The following is a 15,824-nucleotide window of genomic DNA, read 5'->3' as shown; positions in this document are numbered from 1 at the left end:
GAATTGCGCTTTAAATCTTTGCATGAGTTACTTAGCTGGGGTCGGCGTACACCTGATGTTTTAGACACAATAAGAGCATCTGGAGGAGAAGCAGCACCTGCCGCAACAACCTCCCTTCCATCTGCCATCTCATGTCAGAATAATAGTAGAGAGCATTATTTATTTGAGATTTTATTTCTTTCATCACATTCCCAATGGGTCAGACATTTATATACACTCAATTAGTATTTGGTAGCATAGCCTTTAAATTGTTTAACTTGGGTCAAATGTTTCAAGTAGCCTTCCTTCTCGCACACGCTTTTTCAGTTCTGGTCACACATTTTCTATCGGATTGAGGTCAGGGCTTTGTGATGGCCACTCCAATACCTTGACTTTTTTGTCCTTAAGCCATTTTGCAACAACTTTGGAAGTATGCTTGGGGTCACTGACCATTTGGAAGACCCATTTGTGACCAAGCCTTAACGTCCTGACTGATGTCTTGAGATGTTGCTTCAATATATCCACATAATTTTTCAACCTCATGATGCCATCTAGTTTGTGAAGTGCTCCAGTCCCTCCTGCAGCAAAGCACCCCCACAACATGATTCTGCCACCCCAGTGCTTCACGGTTGGGATGGTGTTATTCAGATTGCAAGCCTCCCCATTTTTCCTCCAAACATAAAAATGGTCATTATGGCCAAACAGTTCTATTTTTGTTTCTTCAGACCAGATGACATTTCTCCAAAGGACGATCTTTGTCCCCATGTGCAGTTGCAAACCGTAGTCTGTCTTTTTTATGGTAGTTTTGGAGCAGTGGCTTCTTCCTTGCTGAGCGGCCAATCAAGTTATGTTGATATAGGACTCGTTTTAATGTGGATAGAGATACTTTCGTACCTGTTTCCTCCAGCATCTTCACAAGGTCCTTTGCTGTTGTTCTGGTATTGATTTGCACTTTTCGCACATTGATTTGATTCGCACATTGATTTGCACTTTTCGCAAAGTACGTTCATCTCTAGGAGACAGAACGCATCTCCTTCCTGAGCGGTTTGAGGTCTGCGTGGTCCCATGGTGTTAATACTTGCATACTATTGTTTGTACAGATGAACGTGGTACCTTCGGGTGTTTTGAAATTGCTCCCAAGGATGAACCAGATTTGTGGAGGTCCACAATTTGTTTCTAATATCTTGTCTGATTTATTTTAATTTTCCCATGATGTCAAGCAAAGAGGCACTGAGTTTGAAGGTAGGCCTTGAAATACATCCACAGGTACACCTCCAATTGACTCAAATGATGTCAATTAGCCTATCAGAAGTTTGTAAAGCATTTTATGGAATTTTCCAAGCTGTTTAAAGGTATAGACAACTTAAGGTATGTAAACTTCTGACCCACTGGAATTGTGATACAGTGAATTATAAGTGAAATAATCTGTCTGGAAACAATTATTGGAAAAATTACTTGTGTCATGCACAAAGTAGATGTCCTAACCGACTTGCCAAAACTATAGTTTGTTCACAATAAATTTGTGGAGTGGTTGAAAAATGAGTTTACTGACTTCAACCTAAGTGTATGTAAACTTCCGACTTCAACTTGAAGTACTTTACACCGAAGTATTTTACAAAGGGGCAGGCAAAGGGCAGGTCGAGGTTCGTAATCCAAGGCTGGGTCAAACAGGGACAGAACGGCAGGCAGGCTCAGGACATGCAGATAGGTCCGGGAAGACTAGAAAAACAAAGTTGAGAGCAGGCGAACCAGGAAACACGCTGATAAGACCTGACAAGACAAGACAAACTGGCACAGACAAACAGAAAACACAGGTATAAATACACAGGAGATAACTGGGAGACACCTGGTAGGGGGTGGAGACAAGCACAAGACAGGTGAAACAGATCAGGGTGTGACAGTGCACTGTCTGATTTTGGTTATTGCTGTTGTTGTTTTTGACTTATAAACAATTTATTGTGGTTAAATATTTACTACTGGTTGCTAGATTTTAATATACCGTTTAATGCCAAACTGACATTCTTCTTAGATCCTGAGAGTAAGCTAAATTTATGGGAACCGTGTGTTTTGGGGAAATGGCTTCAGCAATAAAGCTAGGGAGATGCTAATTTCAACAGGGCCTGTAGTTTCTCTTTCCCTTTTAGGACATGGCATGCCATGCATTTTTTACATTTGTGTTAAAAATGCAAAAATTCTGTTGAAGCTACATATGTAAGATTTACAGTGTATTTGAGGTTTAACAAAGGCTTCTAAGTGTTTATACAAATATATAATAATCCACATAATAATTCATATTTATAATCCACATAATAATTCACATTTCCTGTTGCTGCAGGATTATTTTCCTGCTGTAGCAAACTGCCTTAAATTAAGATTCTACAATGCCTTCAGAAAGTATTCAAAACCCTTGACTTTTTTAAACATTTTGTTGTGTTACAGTCTGAATAAAAATGTTATTAAATAGAAATTTTGTGTCACTGGCCTACACATAATAACCCATAATGTCAAAGTGGAAATGTTTTTAGAAATGTTAACAAAATGAATTTAAAAATTCAAAGCTGTAATGTCTTCAGTCAATATGTCCTGCCTGCTCCCCCTTCCTGGCGCTCAGGGGCGCCAGGCTGCCCATCATTACGCACACCTGTCACCATCGTTACGCGCACCCGCGCGTATTTGTACTCACCTGGACTCCATTCCTTTGTTGATTCTCCCTCCTATATCTGTCTGTTTCTCGGTTTGATCCCAGTGTCAGCATTAATGTCGTTATGTTTCCCCTGTCCAGACGCTGTCCGGGTTTTATTTCATGTACATTATTTGTTAAACATTCACTCCCTGTAGTCTGTCCTTACACATAAAGTTTGAATAGTAATTGACTCAAAACATTTCAGCATTTCAATTTTTTATTAATTTGTAAACATTTCTAAAAACATAATTTGTTATGGCAAGCCTAAATAAGTTCAGGAGTAAACATTTAGCAATAATAGTGGTTAACATGATTTTTGAAGAACTACCTGATCTCTGTACCACACACATACAATTATCTGTAAGGTCGCTTCGTCGAGCAGTGAATTTCAAACCCAGATTCATCCACAAAGACCATGGAGGTTTTCCAGTGCCTAGCAAAGAAGGGAACCTGTTGGTAGATGGGTAAAAAAGCAGACATTGAATATTCCTTTGAGTAATTAATGACACATCTGCCTGTGAAGTAATTAATGACACTTTGGATGGTGTATCAATACACCCAGTCAATACAAATGTCAGCGATTGGGTGCAGAGTTATAGCGGAGTCAGGCGCAGGACACAGGTATTAACATAACTGAGTTTACTCAAAATATCAAGCAAAATTCCAAATAGGAACATACAAAAAATACTAGCACAAAACACAACCACTAACAACATAAACAATCACGGACAGAACAGGAATGTATGCCAGAGGGTTAAATAAGGAACGTGATATGTAATAGAAACCAGGTGTGTGTGTAATACAGACAAAACAAAACGAAACTGAAACATGGATCGATGGTGACTAGAAAGCCGGTGACGTCGACCGCCGAACACCACCCGAACAAGGAGAAAGGCCGACTTCGGCAGAAGTCGTGACAACAAAGATACAGGCGTCCTTCCTAACTCAGTTGCCGGAGAGGAAGGAAATCGCTCAGGGATTTCACCATGAGGCGAATGGTGACTTTAAAACAGTTACAGAGTTTAATGGCTGTGAGAGGAGAAAACTGAGGATGGATCAACAATGCTGTAGTTACTCCACAATACTAACCTAATTGATAGAGCGAAAAGAAGGAAAACTGTACAGAATAAAAAATATTCCAAAACATGCATCCTGTTTGCAACAAGGCACTAAAGTAATACTGAAACAAATGTGGCAAAGCAATTCACTTTTTGTCCTGAATACAATGTGTTATGTTTGGAGCAAATCCAATACAACACATTACTGAGTACCACTCTCCACATTTTTTAGCATAGTGGTGGCTGCATCATGTTATGGGTATGCTTGTAATCGTTAAGGACTGAGGAGTTTTCCAAGATAAAAAGCACAGGCAAAATCCTAGAGGAAAACATTGTTCAGTCATCTTTCCACCAGACACCAGACACTTGGAGATGAAATTCACCTTTTAGTAGGACAATAACCTATAACACAAGACCAATTATAAAATGGGTGGTTCGAACCCTGAATGCTGATTGGCTGACAGCCGTGGTATATCACGGGTATACCATCGGTATGATAAAATATTTATATTTACTGCTCTAATTACATTGGTAACCAGTTTATAATAGCAATAAGGCACCTCAGGGGTTTGTGATATATGGCCAATATACCACGGCTAAGGGCTGTGTCCAGGAACTCCACATTGCTACGTGCATAAGAACAGCTCTCTATCATACCCATGGTATACCCGTGATATATCACGGCTGTCAGCCAATCAGCATTCAGGGCTCGAACCACCCATTTTATAATTGGTCTTGTGTTTTGGTTATTGTCCTTATTCCTGAGTAGCCTAGTTACAGTTTTGACTTAAATCGGCTTGAAAATATATGGCAAGACTTGAAAATGGCTGTTTTCACAGTTTGAAGAATTTTTTAAATAATTATGTGCAAATATTGTACAAACCAGGTGTGGAAAGCTCTTAGAGACTTAACCAGAAAGACTCAGCTGTTATCACTGTCAATGGTGATTCTAACATGTATTGACTCAGGGGTGTGTATACTTATGTAAATGAGATACTGTATTTCATTTTCAATACTTTAGCAAAAAACATGTTTTCACTTTGTCATTTTGGGGTATTGTCTCTAGATGGGTGAGGGAAAAAAATATTTTATACATTTTGAATTCAGGCTGTAACACATCAAAATGTGGAAAAAGTCAAAGGGTATGAATAGTTTCTGAATGCACTGTATATGTATACAACATGTACCATATTTCTTACATTTTGTAGACTACTCAAGATTGAATCATAAGAAGGTATATTGTTTGTACAACCAAACTGGACCTTGGACTGATCAGTATGTAGCGGTCACTTCAAATTTGTAAGTTTTATGATAATAACATTATCATTATCATATCATATTTCTCTAACAAACCAGTATGAAAAGCCACTATTGCAGTTGCCTCCTCCTATATTTTAACTGTAAAATAATCCATATGGATCTTGGCCCTGGCCTGTTCCATCTCACCAGGGTTCCAGAGGACTGTAGCCGTAGCAGATTCCAACTACAATTGGTTCTACGGGCCTGAGAGCCAGCTGGTGTTCCTGGACCGATACGTGATGAGGAACGGCAGCGGGAATTGGCTGGCTGAACTGATCCATCAGAACCGGGTGTTGGAGGGGCCAGGACAGGCCGGGAAGGGACAGAGATGGTGCACACTGCACACAGAGTTCATCTGGTGAGACTGAGTCACTCTCTCTCTCTCTCTCTTTCGCTCTTGTCTGTTGGTTTAGTTTTACTGTTAAATATGCTGTATTGTATGGATTTAGGCCTAAAGTTTATTATCATACTGATAATTAAATAATTTACACCATTCTGAATGTTAAATAGCATTTTGAGCAAACTTAATTTGTATGTATGAAATGAATATGTTGTTGTTTTTCAATTCTGCAGGTATGATCCAAGCCTGACTCCCAGGGCTCCTGCAGACTTCGGTACATCCCAACTCCACTACTTTGAGGACTGGGGGGTCGTCACGTATGGAAGTGCTTTACCCGCAGACACCAACCACACCTTCCTCTCCTTTAAGTCGGGGAAGCTGGGTGGACGGGCCATATTTGACATCGTTCACAGGAACAAGTACAAAGACTGGATCAAAGGGTGGCGGAACTTTAATGCTGGCCACGAGCACCCTGACCAGAACAGCTTTACGTTCGCCCCTAACGGTGTTCCTTTTATCACGGAGGCTCTGTACGGGCCCAAGTATACCTTCCTCAACAATGCAGTGCTGTTCTCCCCAGCTGTCTCAGGGAGCTGCTTCAAGCCATGGGAAGGTCAGGTCACCGAGGCCTGTGACTCCAAGTGGCTGAAGTACAAGGTGGGGCTGGCGGCGGACGCCCAGGGCAGGGTGGAGGCGGCTCTGGAGAGGCAGGGGATGGTGTTCATCCGTGGGGAGGGCCAGTCGGCCTACAACCCTGACCTGAAGATCAGGAGCTTCCAGAGGAACCTCCTGCTCCTGCACCCCCAGCTGCTGGTCCTAGTGGATCATGTCCATGTGGAGACAGATAGCCCAACCAGGGCCATGAGTGCCTTCTTCCACAACACGGACCTGTCCTTTCAGGAAACCAAAATAGATGGTGTGCATGGAGCCTTTGTCAGACATGGTGAAGACCCGTATAAAATGTTCTGGATGGATGACACGGGCTTCAGTGAGAAAGGGGTATTGGGGTACTGGAACTATCCACGTGGTTACCCCTATAATGGCTCTAACTATGTGAATGTGACAATGCCACTGAGGTATCCACACACCAGGGTGGCCTATATCTTCTTTGGGCCGGGGGTGGACGTGCAGAGCTTTAGCCTGCGTGCTGATGCTAATAGGGTGGACATTTACCTGGCCACCAACGAGCACACCTACACCATCTACCTTCTGACAGGAGAGGTGACCAACAAGCCTCTGTTCGCCATGGTACTGGTGGACCAGAAGAAGATTGTGTTTGAGAAAGCAGCAGGAGTGCTGAACGACACACCAGAGGAGGTGGAGGAGTATGTCAACGTAGTAGAGGACAACCTCCAGCATGCCAAGCCTGTTTTCCAGCAGCTGGAGAGACACATTCTGGGCAGGGTACTCAACACGGCCAGCTTCCGCAAGGCAGCTGAGCGCCTCCTACAGTTCTCAGACAAGAAGAAGACAGAGGAGGCTATCGAGAAAATGTTTGCTCTGACTAAGAAACAGGGCAAAGGAAAGGGGGCCAGGAAAGCCTTGGGGAACCTTGGGAACGAGCTCTCAGAGAGCCTGCCTGACATATTTGCACAGATCGAGGTGAGTGAGAAGAAACAGAGATCGAAGAGCACAAAGCGGATTATTGAGGAGAGCTCAGAGGAGGATGGAGACTCCAGGGCGTTTATGGATTATGGAGACTCAAATAAAGGCAGGAAGGGTGCCTTTGTGAAGGGTCGCAAGTTCAAGGAGGTCCACATGTCGGCAACAGCCAAGAGTGACAGTCTGTCAAACGTAGCCTCTTATATCAGAATATTCCTAATCTTAAACATAGCCACCTTCTTCCTGCTACTGGCTGTGTTATTGACACGCTTCCAGAGAGGCAGAAGTCTACACACCCAAAGGTGTTTCTATGGCATTCTCCTCATCGACAGCTTCATTTTACTCTGCCTCTACTCTTCCTGCTCTCGCACACAGTGTTGACATCATTACTGTGCAACGACGGGGAATGTCAATGTACAGAAAGACCTATTGAACTATTGTAGTTCGCCATGGGTGATTAAAATGTACCATACACCTCAGTCTGAGCCAAATCTACCTGATGGGTGTCCAGGAAATCATTAATTCCAAATAGGAATTGATAGACTTGACGATATTAAGCCAGACCACCTCTGAGATCCTAAGCTTCTGTGGAGCTTGAGAATGGAGTCTGTATAAACTTTGTCATGTACAGTTTTTAGATTAGACCCCCTGACTCATATCAAAGATCTCCAAGGCTAGCCACTAAAATACAGATGTCTCTGCCTCTCTCTGTGTCTGTTTTGACATGCAGTCTAAGTCATAAATAATATAGAAAGGTCGGGTGATTGTGGAGGCCAGGTTATCTGATGCAGCACTCCATCACTCTCCTTGGTCAAATAGCCCTTACACAGCCTGGAGGTGTGTTTTGGGTCAATGTCCTGTTGAAAAACAACTGATAGTCCCACTAAGCGCAAACCAGATGGGATGGCGTATCGCTGCAGAATGCTGTGGTAGCCATGCTGGTTAAGTGTGCCTTGAATTCTAAATAAATCACAGACAGTTTCACCAGCAATGCACCCCCACACTATCACACCTCCTCCTCCATGCTTCACGGTGGGAACCACACATGCAGAGATCATCCGTTCACCTACTGTACTCTGTGTCTCACAAAGACACTGCCGTTGGAACCAAAAATCTCACATTTGGACTCGTCAGACCAAAAGACAGATTTCCACTGGTCTAATATCCATTGCGCGTGTTTCTTGGCCAAGCAAGTCTCTTCTTCTTATTGTCGTCCTTTAGTAGTGTTTTCTTCGCAGTAATTCGACCATGAAGGCCTGATTCACGCAGTCTCCTCTGAACAGTTGATGTTGAGATGTCTGTTACTTGAACTCTGAGAAGCATTTATTAGGGCTGCAATTTGGCGTGCAGTTAACTCTAATGAACTTATCCTCTGCAGCAGAGGTAACTCTGGGTCTTCCTTTCCTGTGGTGGTCCTCATGAGAGCCTGTTTCATCAAAGCGCTTGATGGTTTTTGTGACTGCACTTGAAGAAACTTTCAAAGTTTTTGAAATGTTCCATATTGACTGACCTTCATGTCTTAAAGTAATGATGGACTGTCGTTTCTCTTTGCTCAAGCTGTTCTTGATGATGGACTTGGTATTTGACCAAATAGGTCTCTCTTCTGTATACCACCCCTACCTTGTCACAACAAAACTGATGAGCTCAAACGCATTAAGAAGGAAAGAACTTCCACAAATTAACTTTTAACAAGGCACACCTGTTAATTGAAATGCATTCCAGGTGACTACCTCATGAAGCTGGTTGAGAGAATGCCAAGAGTGTGCAAAGCTGTAATTAAGGCAAAGGCTGGCTACTTTGAAGAATCTCAAATATAAAATATATTTTGATTTGTTTAACACTTTTTTGGTTACTACATGATTCCATATGCGTTATTTCATAGTTTTGATGTCTTCACTATTATTCTACAATGTAGAAAATAGTCAAAATAAAGAAAAACCCTGGAATGAGTAGGTGTGTCCAAACTTTTGACTGGTACTGTATGTTCAAACAAGATATATTTTTGTGTTATTTTCTACTCTTTGCAATGAAAAAGGAACAATATGCACAGATGTGCAATGTTATTGTCATTGTGTATTTGCTTTTGCCTGATGAATGTGGGGACTTTGCAGATATAAAACAGTAGAAATATGCTACTTCAGGTGACAGGCGGTGGTCCTCTCTGTGTCTATAACTGCAGCTTGATACTATTGCATTCCACCAAATTGGCTTAACAGCAAAACAGAAAACATTGTCATCCCCATTTAAGTCTTGTGATATTGTTCTATAGCTGTCAGGGTCCATGTAATTCCATTTAGATTAATACACTTTTGAATATTAATTTTACTTCTGTAATAGATTTACTTTCATGCTCTCAAATGCTTGTCAACAGTATGTTGGTGAAGGCCATTCCATTATGCTAGCGTTGATTTTCCATCACAAAACCCACCTAATATAATTACACACTTGAACCTCCTGATTTTATAATGTGGCATTATTTTGAAACATTTGTCATCACTGCCCATGTTTATTGTTGTTACTGTCTATTCTAATGGGTCTACAGGCGGCATAACAGGGATGAGGGTTTTTGTGTTATTTTGATGGGATATGTACCTTGGTAAGGAGGAAACCGCTACTCTGCTAATTATGGGTTGTTAGGGAAGGGAGAACTAAATGCTAGGAGAGGGGTAGATTTTCAGTGGGTTTTGGTGGAGGAGATTTTCGGGAAATATGTAAATAGTCCTGAACCTGTACATACTATTTATACAAACATACAGGTAACTACAAAAATAATGGAAACACTTTAAATGAGGCAAACAAATTGTATTGAAAGCAGGTGCTTCCACACAGGTGTGGTTCCTGAGTTAATTAAGCAATTAACATACCATAATGCTCAGGGTCATGTATAAAAATGTTTTGCAGGACTATAGTTTGGTTACCATGGCTATAGCCCTGTAGGATAACAGTGCTCCCATCCACAGGGCATGGGTGATCACTGAATGGTTTGATGAGCATGAAACGTCTTAGTCACCACATCTCAACCCAATTGAAGACGTAGAAAGAGGAGGAAGGGAAGCGCTACTAAGGTACACAATAGTACATTTTGGTAGATAGAAGGTGCTCTTTGGTAAAAGGAGTAAATTGGTCAACAAAAATAAAGGAGGACCAAGGCACTCTTCATATAATTGATTAAAATGCCTTTATTAGTATGGCATGTTCAATAGAAACAAAGTTTTTAAAAACCAACGCGTTTCGGCTGCATGGCCTTCGTCAGGGAGTACAAAAAAAAAGGAATAGAATGTCTCTTTTGAACAGCTTTTCAATTAGCCAATTGAACACTTATGGGAGATTGTGGAGTGTCTGAGACAGCGTTTTCCACCACCATCATCAACAAAACACCAAATGATTTAATTTCTTGTGGAAGAATGGCATCACATCCCTCCAATAGAGTTCCAGACACTTGTAGAATCTATGCCAATGTGCATTGAAGCTGTTCTGTCTCGTGTTGGCCCAACGCCCTATTAAGACACTTTATGTTGGTGTTTCCTTTATTTTGGCAGTTACCTGTATCTGTCCTCAATTTAGTGTGTGTATGATCAAGTTTTCCTCAGATCAGGAGGTTGGTTGTAGGAAGAGGATGCAGCTATCAATATTTACTCACTGTTACTCAGTCACACAGATAACAAGGAGAGACATGCAAACAAGTCTTTAGTTCCTTTGACGTGTTCTGCACATGTGAGGGTGGGCTCTGTCCAACTATCTTTGTAGGAGTCTTTCTCCCTCTCTCTGTAAAATAGACACATTCCCAGACGTGTCCTGAACATGTGCAAGTCAATATTATGGCCTAGAGCAGGGATCATCAACTAGATTCAGCCGCGGGCCGATTGTTTCTTGAGTGGATGGTCGGGGGGCCAGAACACACTTACAAATCATTTGTAGACTGTAAATTGACCGCAAGTAGCCCAAATGTACATAATATTTGACAAAAAAAAGTATAATTTTAAACCTTGCTTACATTTGTATATGATCACGTATATGATCTCTATTATGTGTGGAAATACTTGGGGACAGATTTCCCTAATTAAAATCACTTATAGCTGATTTCCTGGTGTTTTTGCAATTTTTTATATCCAACAATGAAAATGTTGCTCAGAAGACTTGGGGGGCCAAATAAAACCACCTGTGGTCTGCCAGCAGCGGAACCCAGGTCTAGAATCTAGACACATGACTCCTCAGCCTGCAAGTGGGAGGAGCTACAACCCATGACAGTGTTGCCACTAGTTGAATTCAGTTTGATTAGGTGAGTGTGATGCTCAATACACTATACCACTATTGCCTAATCATGCTGTATCTTGCCAATGAATTTAACTAAACTATGAGTAATGGAAGCCCTACCCTTTTGTGACAGTGCAGAGATTTTTCTCTGGATACTGAGATTATGAAAGCACTTATGACAATCAAGTAGCAGCTTTTGGTCAGGGATTGCACGCAACAAGCAACAATCAGAATTCATTGTTTTGCCATCTCATTAAATAACACATTTTCACCGTTTGTTTTTCAATAAAGAGTTTTACGCAAGATCTCAAATGTGTCTCTTCTGTCTCAAATGTTGTGATGATGTGTAATAAACTTGAATTGAGTTACTTAGATAATAATTTGAGTTACAAGACAATGAGTCCATCATTAATCTCAATGCCTGCATTCAGAGGTGATCAGACTGTCAGAAACATTTCGTCGGTAGTGTGACAGCCAGGCCAAAATCATATTTTACGTAAACCATCACCTTTGAAACATTTCCAACATTGCTCAAATGCTACTTCACCTGACAATTCCTATGAATGTGAGTAGTGGCGCCCAAGTCAATGACATTTCAGCAAAAGAATGTATGTGTTTCTAATAATGTAGGCTATGGTATTTTGAAATGTGGTATTTGTCCTTGCCAGTTGATCCTTGCCAGATGTGCTCTGTAGTGTTCACATATGTAAAGGTGACTTGGTTGGTTAAACTATTCAAGAGATATACACCTTCATGGCTCCCATATAACTCAAACCCAAGTCAGACTCACTCAAACTTAACCTATACATAAACTAACAAATACAGATTTTATATTTATTGCATTTATGAAGGTAAAACCTGCTATATATGTTTTTCTACAAAGTAAAAAGACTTAAAACCTGTATGACTCTAGTGTTACCTTACTACAATAACCAGTCCTCTTTGGTCATAGGCCTACAGTGCCTCCAGAAGTGTCACTCACACTCACTAATACTAGAACAAACACTGAACTACAGGCCGCCTACACCAAAGAGGCTGGGAGACTAAGGACACAGCTGGCACTTAAACCAACTAGCAAAAACCTAAAACGGACCCGTAACCCTAATCTTAACCAAACCCATAACCCTGACCCTAACCCAAACCTTAACCTAATGTTTTATAAATTAAATATCGGTTTTGTCGTCAGGCGCCAGCGTGTCCTTATAGCCTTTTCCAGAGGCATCATACGGTTTCCATCCTCTCTGCCTGCCTGTCTACCTACACTGTAGGTTACTGTACTGAATAGACTCCAAGGATCTGCTACCACCTGCTGGTAAGTGTGTCCCCAGCGAAATAATGAATGTGGAACCCAGACTGGTGGAACCAGATGCTTGATATTCTCCGGGCCACACGGGTTCGCTGTGGAATTTCCAGCTACCATGATAGAACTTTCTCGCTCTCCGTTAAAATTGTTGGACGAACTTTACCGTTCCCAGGGTTGATTATGCCAAAAATGGGGGCACGCGTTGCACGGTTGTTTAGGAATTTTAACTTAGAAAACCGGGTACATCGTGAGATCGGGAAGGCAAAACCTGAAGCGGCACCTCGACATCAGACCCAAATTGATCCTGTTCAGAGTACACAGAGTGAGTACATACATAGGACTTTATGTCATTGCAATGACGTACTGTTGACTAGCTCCAGACAGTACTTAGCTAACTCAAATCGGAGGCTCATCAAAGTCAGGTACGCCTGCCAGGCTAGCAGGTAACGTTAGGTAGCTAGTAAAGCTTACTCTGTACTGGGTGGTGTTTCGTACAGCTTAGTTAACTAATTTGAAACCAAGGTTTAAGTGTGGGTGAATGTGTGGTGACTATCAGTTTTCCAATTATGTTGCAAGCACATAGATAGCTAGCTATGTAACGTTACCAGCAAAGATTCCTAGTGTGTCAGTATGCAAATTACCCATCCATCACTAGGGTTCACCCTCTACCTCCATGCTCGGGCTGATTCTGTTTCCTTCAGTTACTGAGATCTCTGATGCCATCCACAAGAGAAACGACCCTCTACTGGGGTTCCTGAAGTCGGTTTATGTGGAATCAAAGGATCCTACAGAGGTGAGCCTAAATAATGACTATTCAATTTAAATTTCAGTGATGGATTATTTGATAGCTAGGCCTTTATCTATGTGCTTGATTATAACCCTACTCTGTTTGATCCTAACAGGCTCCAAAGGAGGTGACTGAGGAGAAAGAGGAGCGCAGGCCTCTAATTTCCAGCCTACCTGGGGACCCCTATGGTATTGTTGAGATCATTGATGTCCCTAAAGGCAAACTGTCTATTATTGAGGCCCTCCAAGCTCTCAACAATCATAAGAATGCTCCCCAAACATGGACATTGGACAAGGTCGCCCTGGAGTACTCTCTTGACTTGAAAGATACTAAAGCACTTCTGGAGCATTTCATCCCCTTCGAGGTTAAGATCATACCACCAAAGACGGAGGATGCAAAGAAGATCAAAGATATCTAGGACGAAGATGCATTATTCCTGGTCTTTAAATACAACAGCCATCAGCCAAGTGTATTAATTATTTATGTTTGTTGTCCTCGTCCAGATGAAACTGAAATATTTGGAGTTGAGGGAGAAGCATGAGGTTTTGAGGCATGATTTGAATGCATGTTGACGTTTATTGTCATGCATCTTGTCCTAGAGGCAGAAATGAGTGATTTCCGCTAGATGTCAAAATTGGCTATATATTAATTAAGACAATTGGATATTTGGTTAGAGTTAGGCAGTAGGATTAGCAGTTGTGGTTAAAGGGATACTTGGGGATTTTGGCAATGAGGCATAAAATGGTATCCACAAGTTCATCTGCCTCTGCAGAAGTAAATAAAGGGCCACACTGCCAAAATCCCGAAGTATCCCTTTAAGGTTAGGTTTAAATCAGATTTTCTGGCTGTGCCAGCTAGTGACCACTCTGCAGAGCTGCCTCCAGGGCAAGATTCATGACAATAAATGATAACCTGCCATTTGAACCCAGTATCCTTGGGTCCAGAGCTAGACATGTTACCACTGCTCCAAAAATATGGCGTCCTTGTGGAGGTGGTAATCAGTGTTATAAACACCAAGGTCGTAACAATAAAAACATATCATTTGTGACAGAATATTTCAATCTCAATACACATTTACTAATCACATTAAAGATGAAATCTGCAGTAGGGGGAAACGGCACCACTGGCCACCCCACCATCGTTGTTATCGTTTTTGCCAAACTGCGGAGCATCAGCATAGTAAAAAAATAAATCTACATATTGTGCTCCACTATTGCGTGTGCAATGATGTCCGAGGGGAGAAAACGGTGTTTGTTGTTTGCAGTAACTTCTTTGTTGTAATATCGCAAATGGACGTGGCTGTTTCCCCATTAAGGATTCCTGCTTTATAGTTATGACTGATAGCTATGATATTTGGCCTGCAAATGAATGAATGATTATTGACAAATTACTTTTATTTAAGGGCTTCATCCCTGTATGTTGAGTCATAAGGCTACATGTTCACATACAACTGACCCTGTGGTAAATGGATCCCAGTTACAAAACTGGTTCTAGATGCTAGTAAGTTGTCACTTACCAGTTGTGCATCTCTCTGCAAGTATCAAGCTACTCTACTCTTTAATTTGACATTTATATAAACAAATGTTCTGTATGTTTGTCAATCCTGTTCCAAGTGGAAATCATTCAATATATTTAACTTGTTTTTGTCTTCCATGTGTGCCCCCAATATGTCATGATATGTAATCCTCCAGTGTGTATCAAGTGAGGCCTGCAGTTTGCAATGACCAGTGAATGTATCTCTGTGTTCAGTGTGGGGATATCCTGCCAAGACCTTCTATAGTTTATATATAAATGCATTGCTGGGACATTTCATGAAAGAGTGAATAATCAGGATGCCATTATTTACTTGTCACTAATGTTGATGAAGATGTGAATTAAAGGGATGTTTGAGAGACGTTTAATACATTTGAAATGTAATTAATGTGTAAATAGATTTATTATGGAAGGCGGTGCCCATGTAATAATAAAGTATTGTATTGTAGAGTTCATACTTGGACAGTGTCATGTTCTGTGGCCTACTCCACATTGTGATTAAGTTATAAACTCTTATTCATGAGATATGAGTAGTGGGTTCTTTGTTGATTCAGTAGCAATTTTGTGAGGTTACTTTGGTTTGATGGTCTCAGTTTTCACAGCTTGCTGCAAACGCACAATTTTTGCAAAATAAAGGACATTGTTTTTAAAAAGTTGTTTTAATGTATGCCTTTTTATGGCAAGGAAATTCCAGAATGTTCCTCAGCAGTTCCTGTTCCTCTTCCTGTTCCAATGTGTGTTCCCATTTTACAACCGGATGTAACTAGAAGGGATGTATGCGATCTATTACGTGCACAGTATTTAGAATATGTCTTTCCAAAGCTTGAATGTGTGAATGACATGCTTGGATTGAGTTATTCACACTTAACAGCTTCTTGGATACTGCTGAGTTCTCTCATCGCTCCTCTCACCATTACTAAGTGTAGTTTCTGAGATGGTGGCAGAGAATAGAGCACTGCTGATACGGAGGCACTGACCTTGCTATT

The 15,824-nt window shown here is 41.3% G+C and overlaps 2 protein-coding genes across 2 annotated transcripts in view; both read left to right on the top strand.

Moving 5' to 3' along the window:
- The window catches only part of LOC115107665 (dermatan-sulfate epimerase-like), a 29,776-nt gene extending 18,256 nt beyond the window's left edge, over positions 1-11,520 (top strand). The window contains exons 5-6 of the mRNA XM_029631163.2: positions 5,170-5,377; positions 5,593-11,520. Of these exons, the coding sequence (XP_029487023.1) occupies positions 5,170-5,377; positions 5,593-7,342 (1,958 nt within the window). The 3' untranslated portion in view covers positions 7,343-11,520. The remainder of the gene's footprint in view (positions 1-5,169; positions 5,378-5,592) is intronic.
- A 1,144-nt stretch (positions 11,521-12,664) lies between these two features.
- On the top strand, positions 12,665-15,291 carry LOC115107286 (NADH dehydrogenase [ubiquinone] 1 alpha subcomplex assembly factor 4-like). The gene is made up of 3 exons (XM_029630674.2): positions 12,665-12,840; positions 13,220-13,311; positions 13,421-15,291. The coding sequence occupies exons 1-3, from the start codon at positions 12,699-12,701 to the stop codon at positions 13,721-13,723; spliced, it is 537 nt and encodes a 178-aa protein (XP_029486534.1). The 5' UTR covers positions 12,665-12,698; the 3' UTR covers positions 13,724-15,291.
- Positions 15,292-15,824: the final 533 nt, after the last annotated feature.

This window comes from Oncorhynchus nerka, linkage group LG24, assembly GCF_034236695.1.
Source record: "Oncorhynchus nerka isolate Pitt River linkage group LG24, Oner_Uvic_2.0, whole genome shotgun sequence".
Lineage (NCBI taxonomy): Eukaryota > Metazoa > Chordata > Actinopteri > Salmoniformes > Salmonidae > Oncorhynchus > Oncorhynchus nerka.
This window is presented reverse-complemented; position numbering and strand designations above follow the sequence as displayed.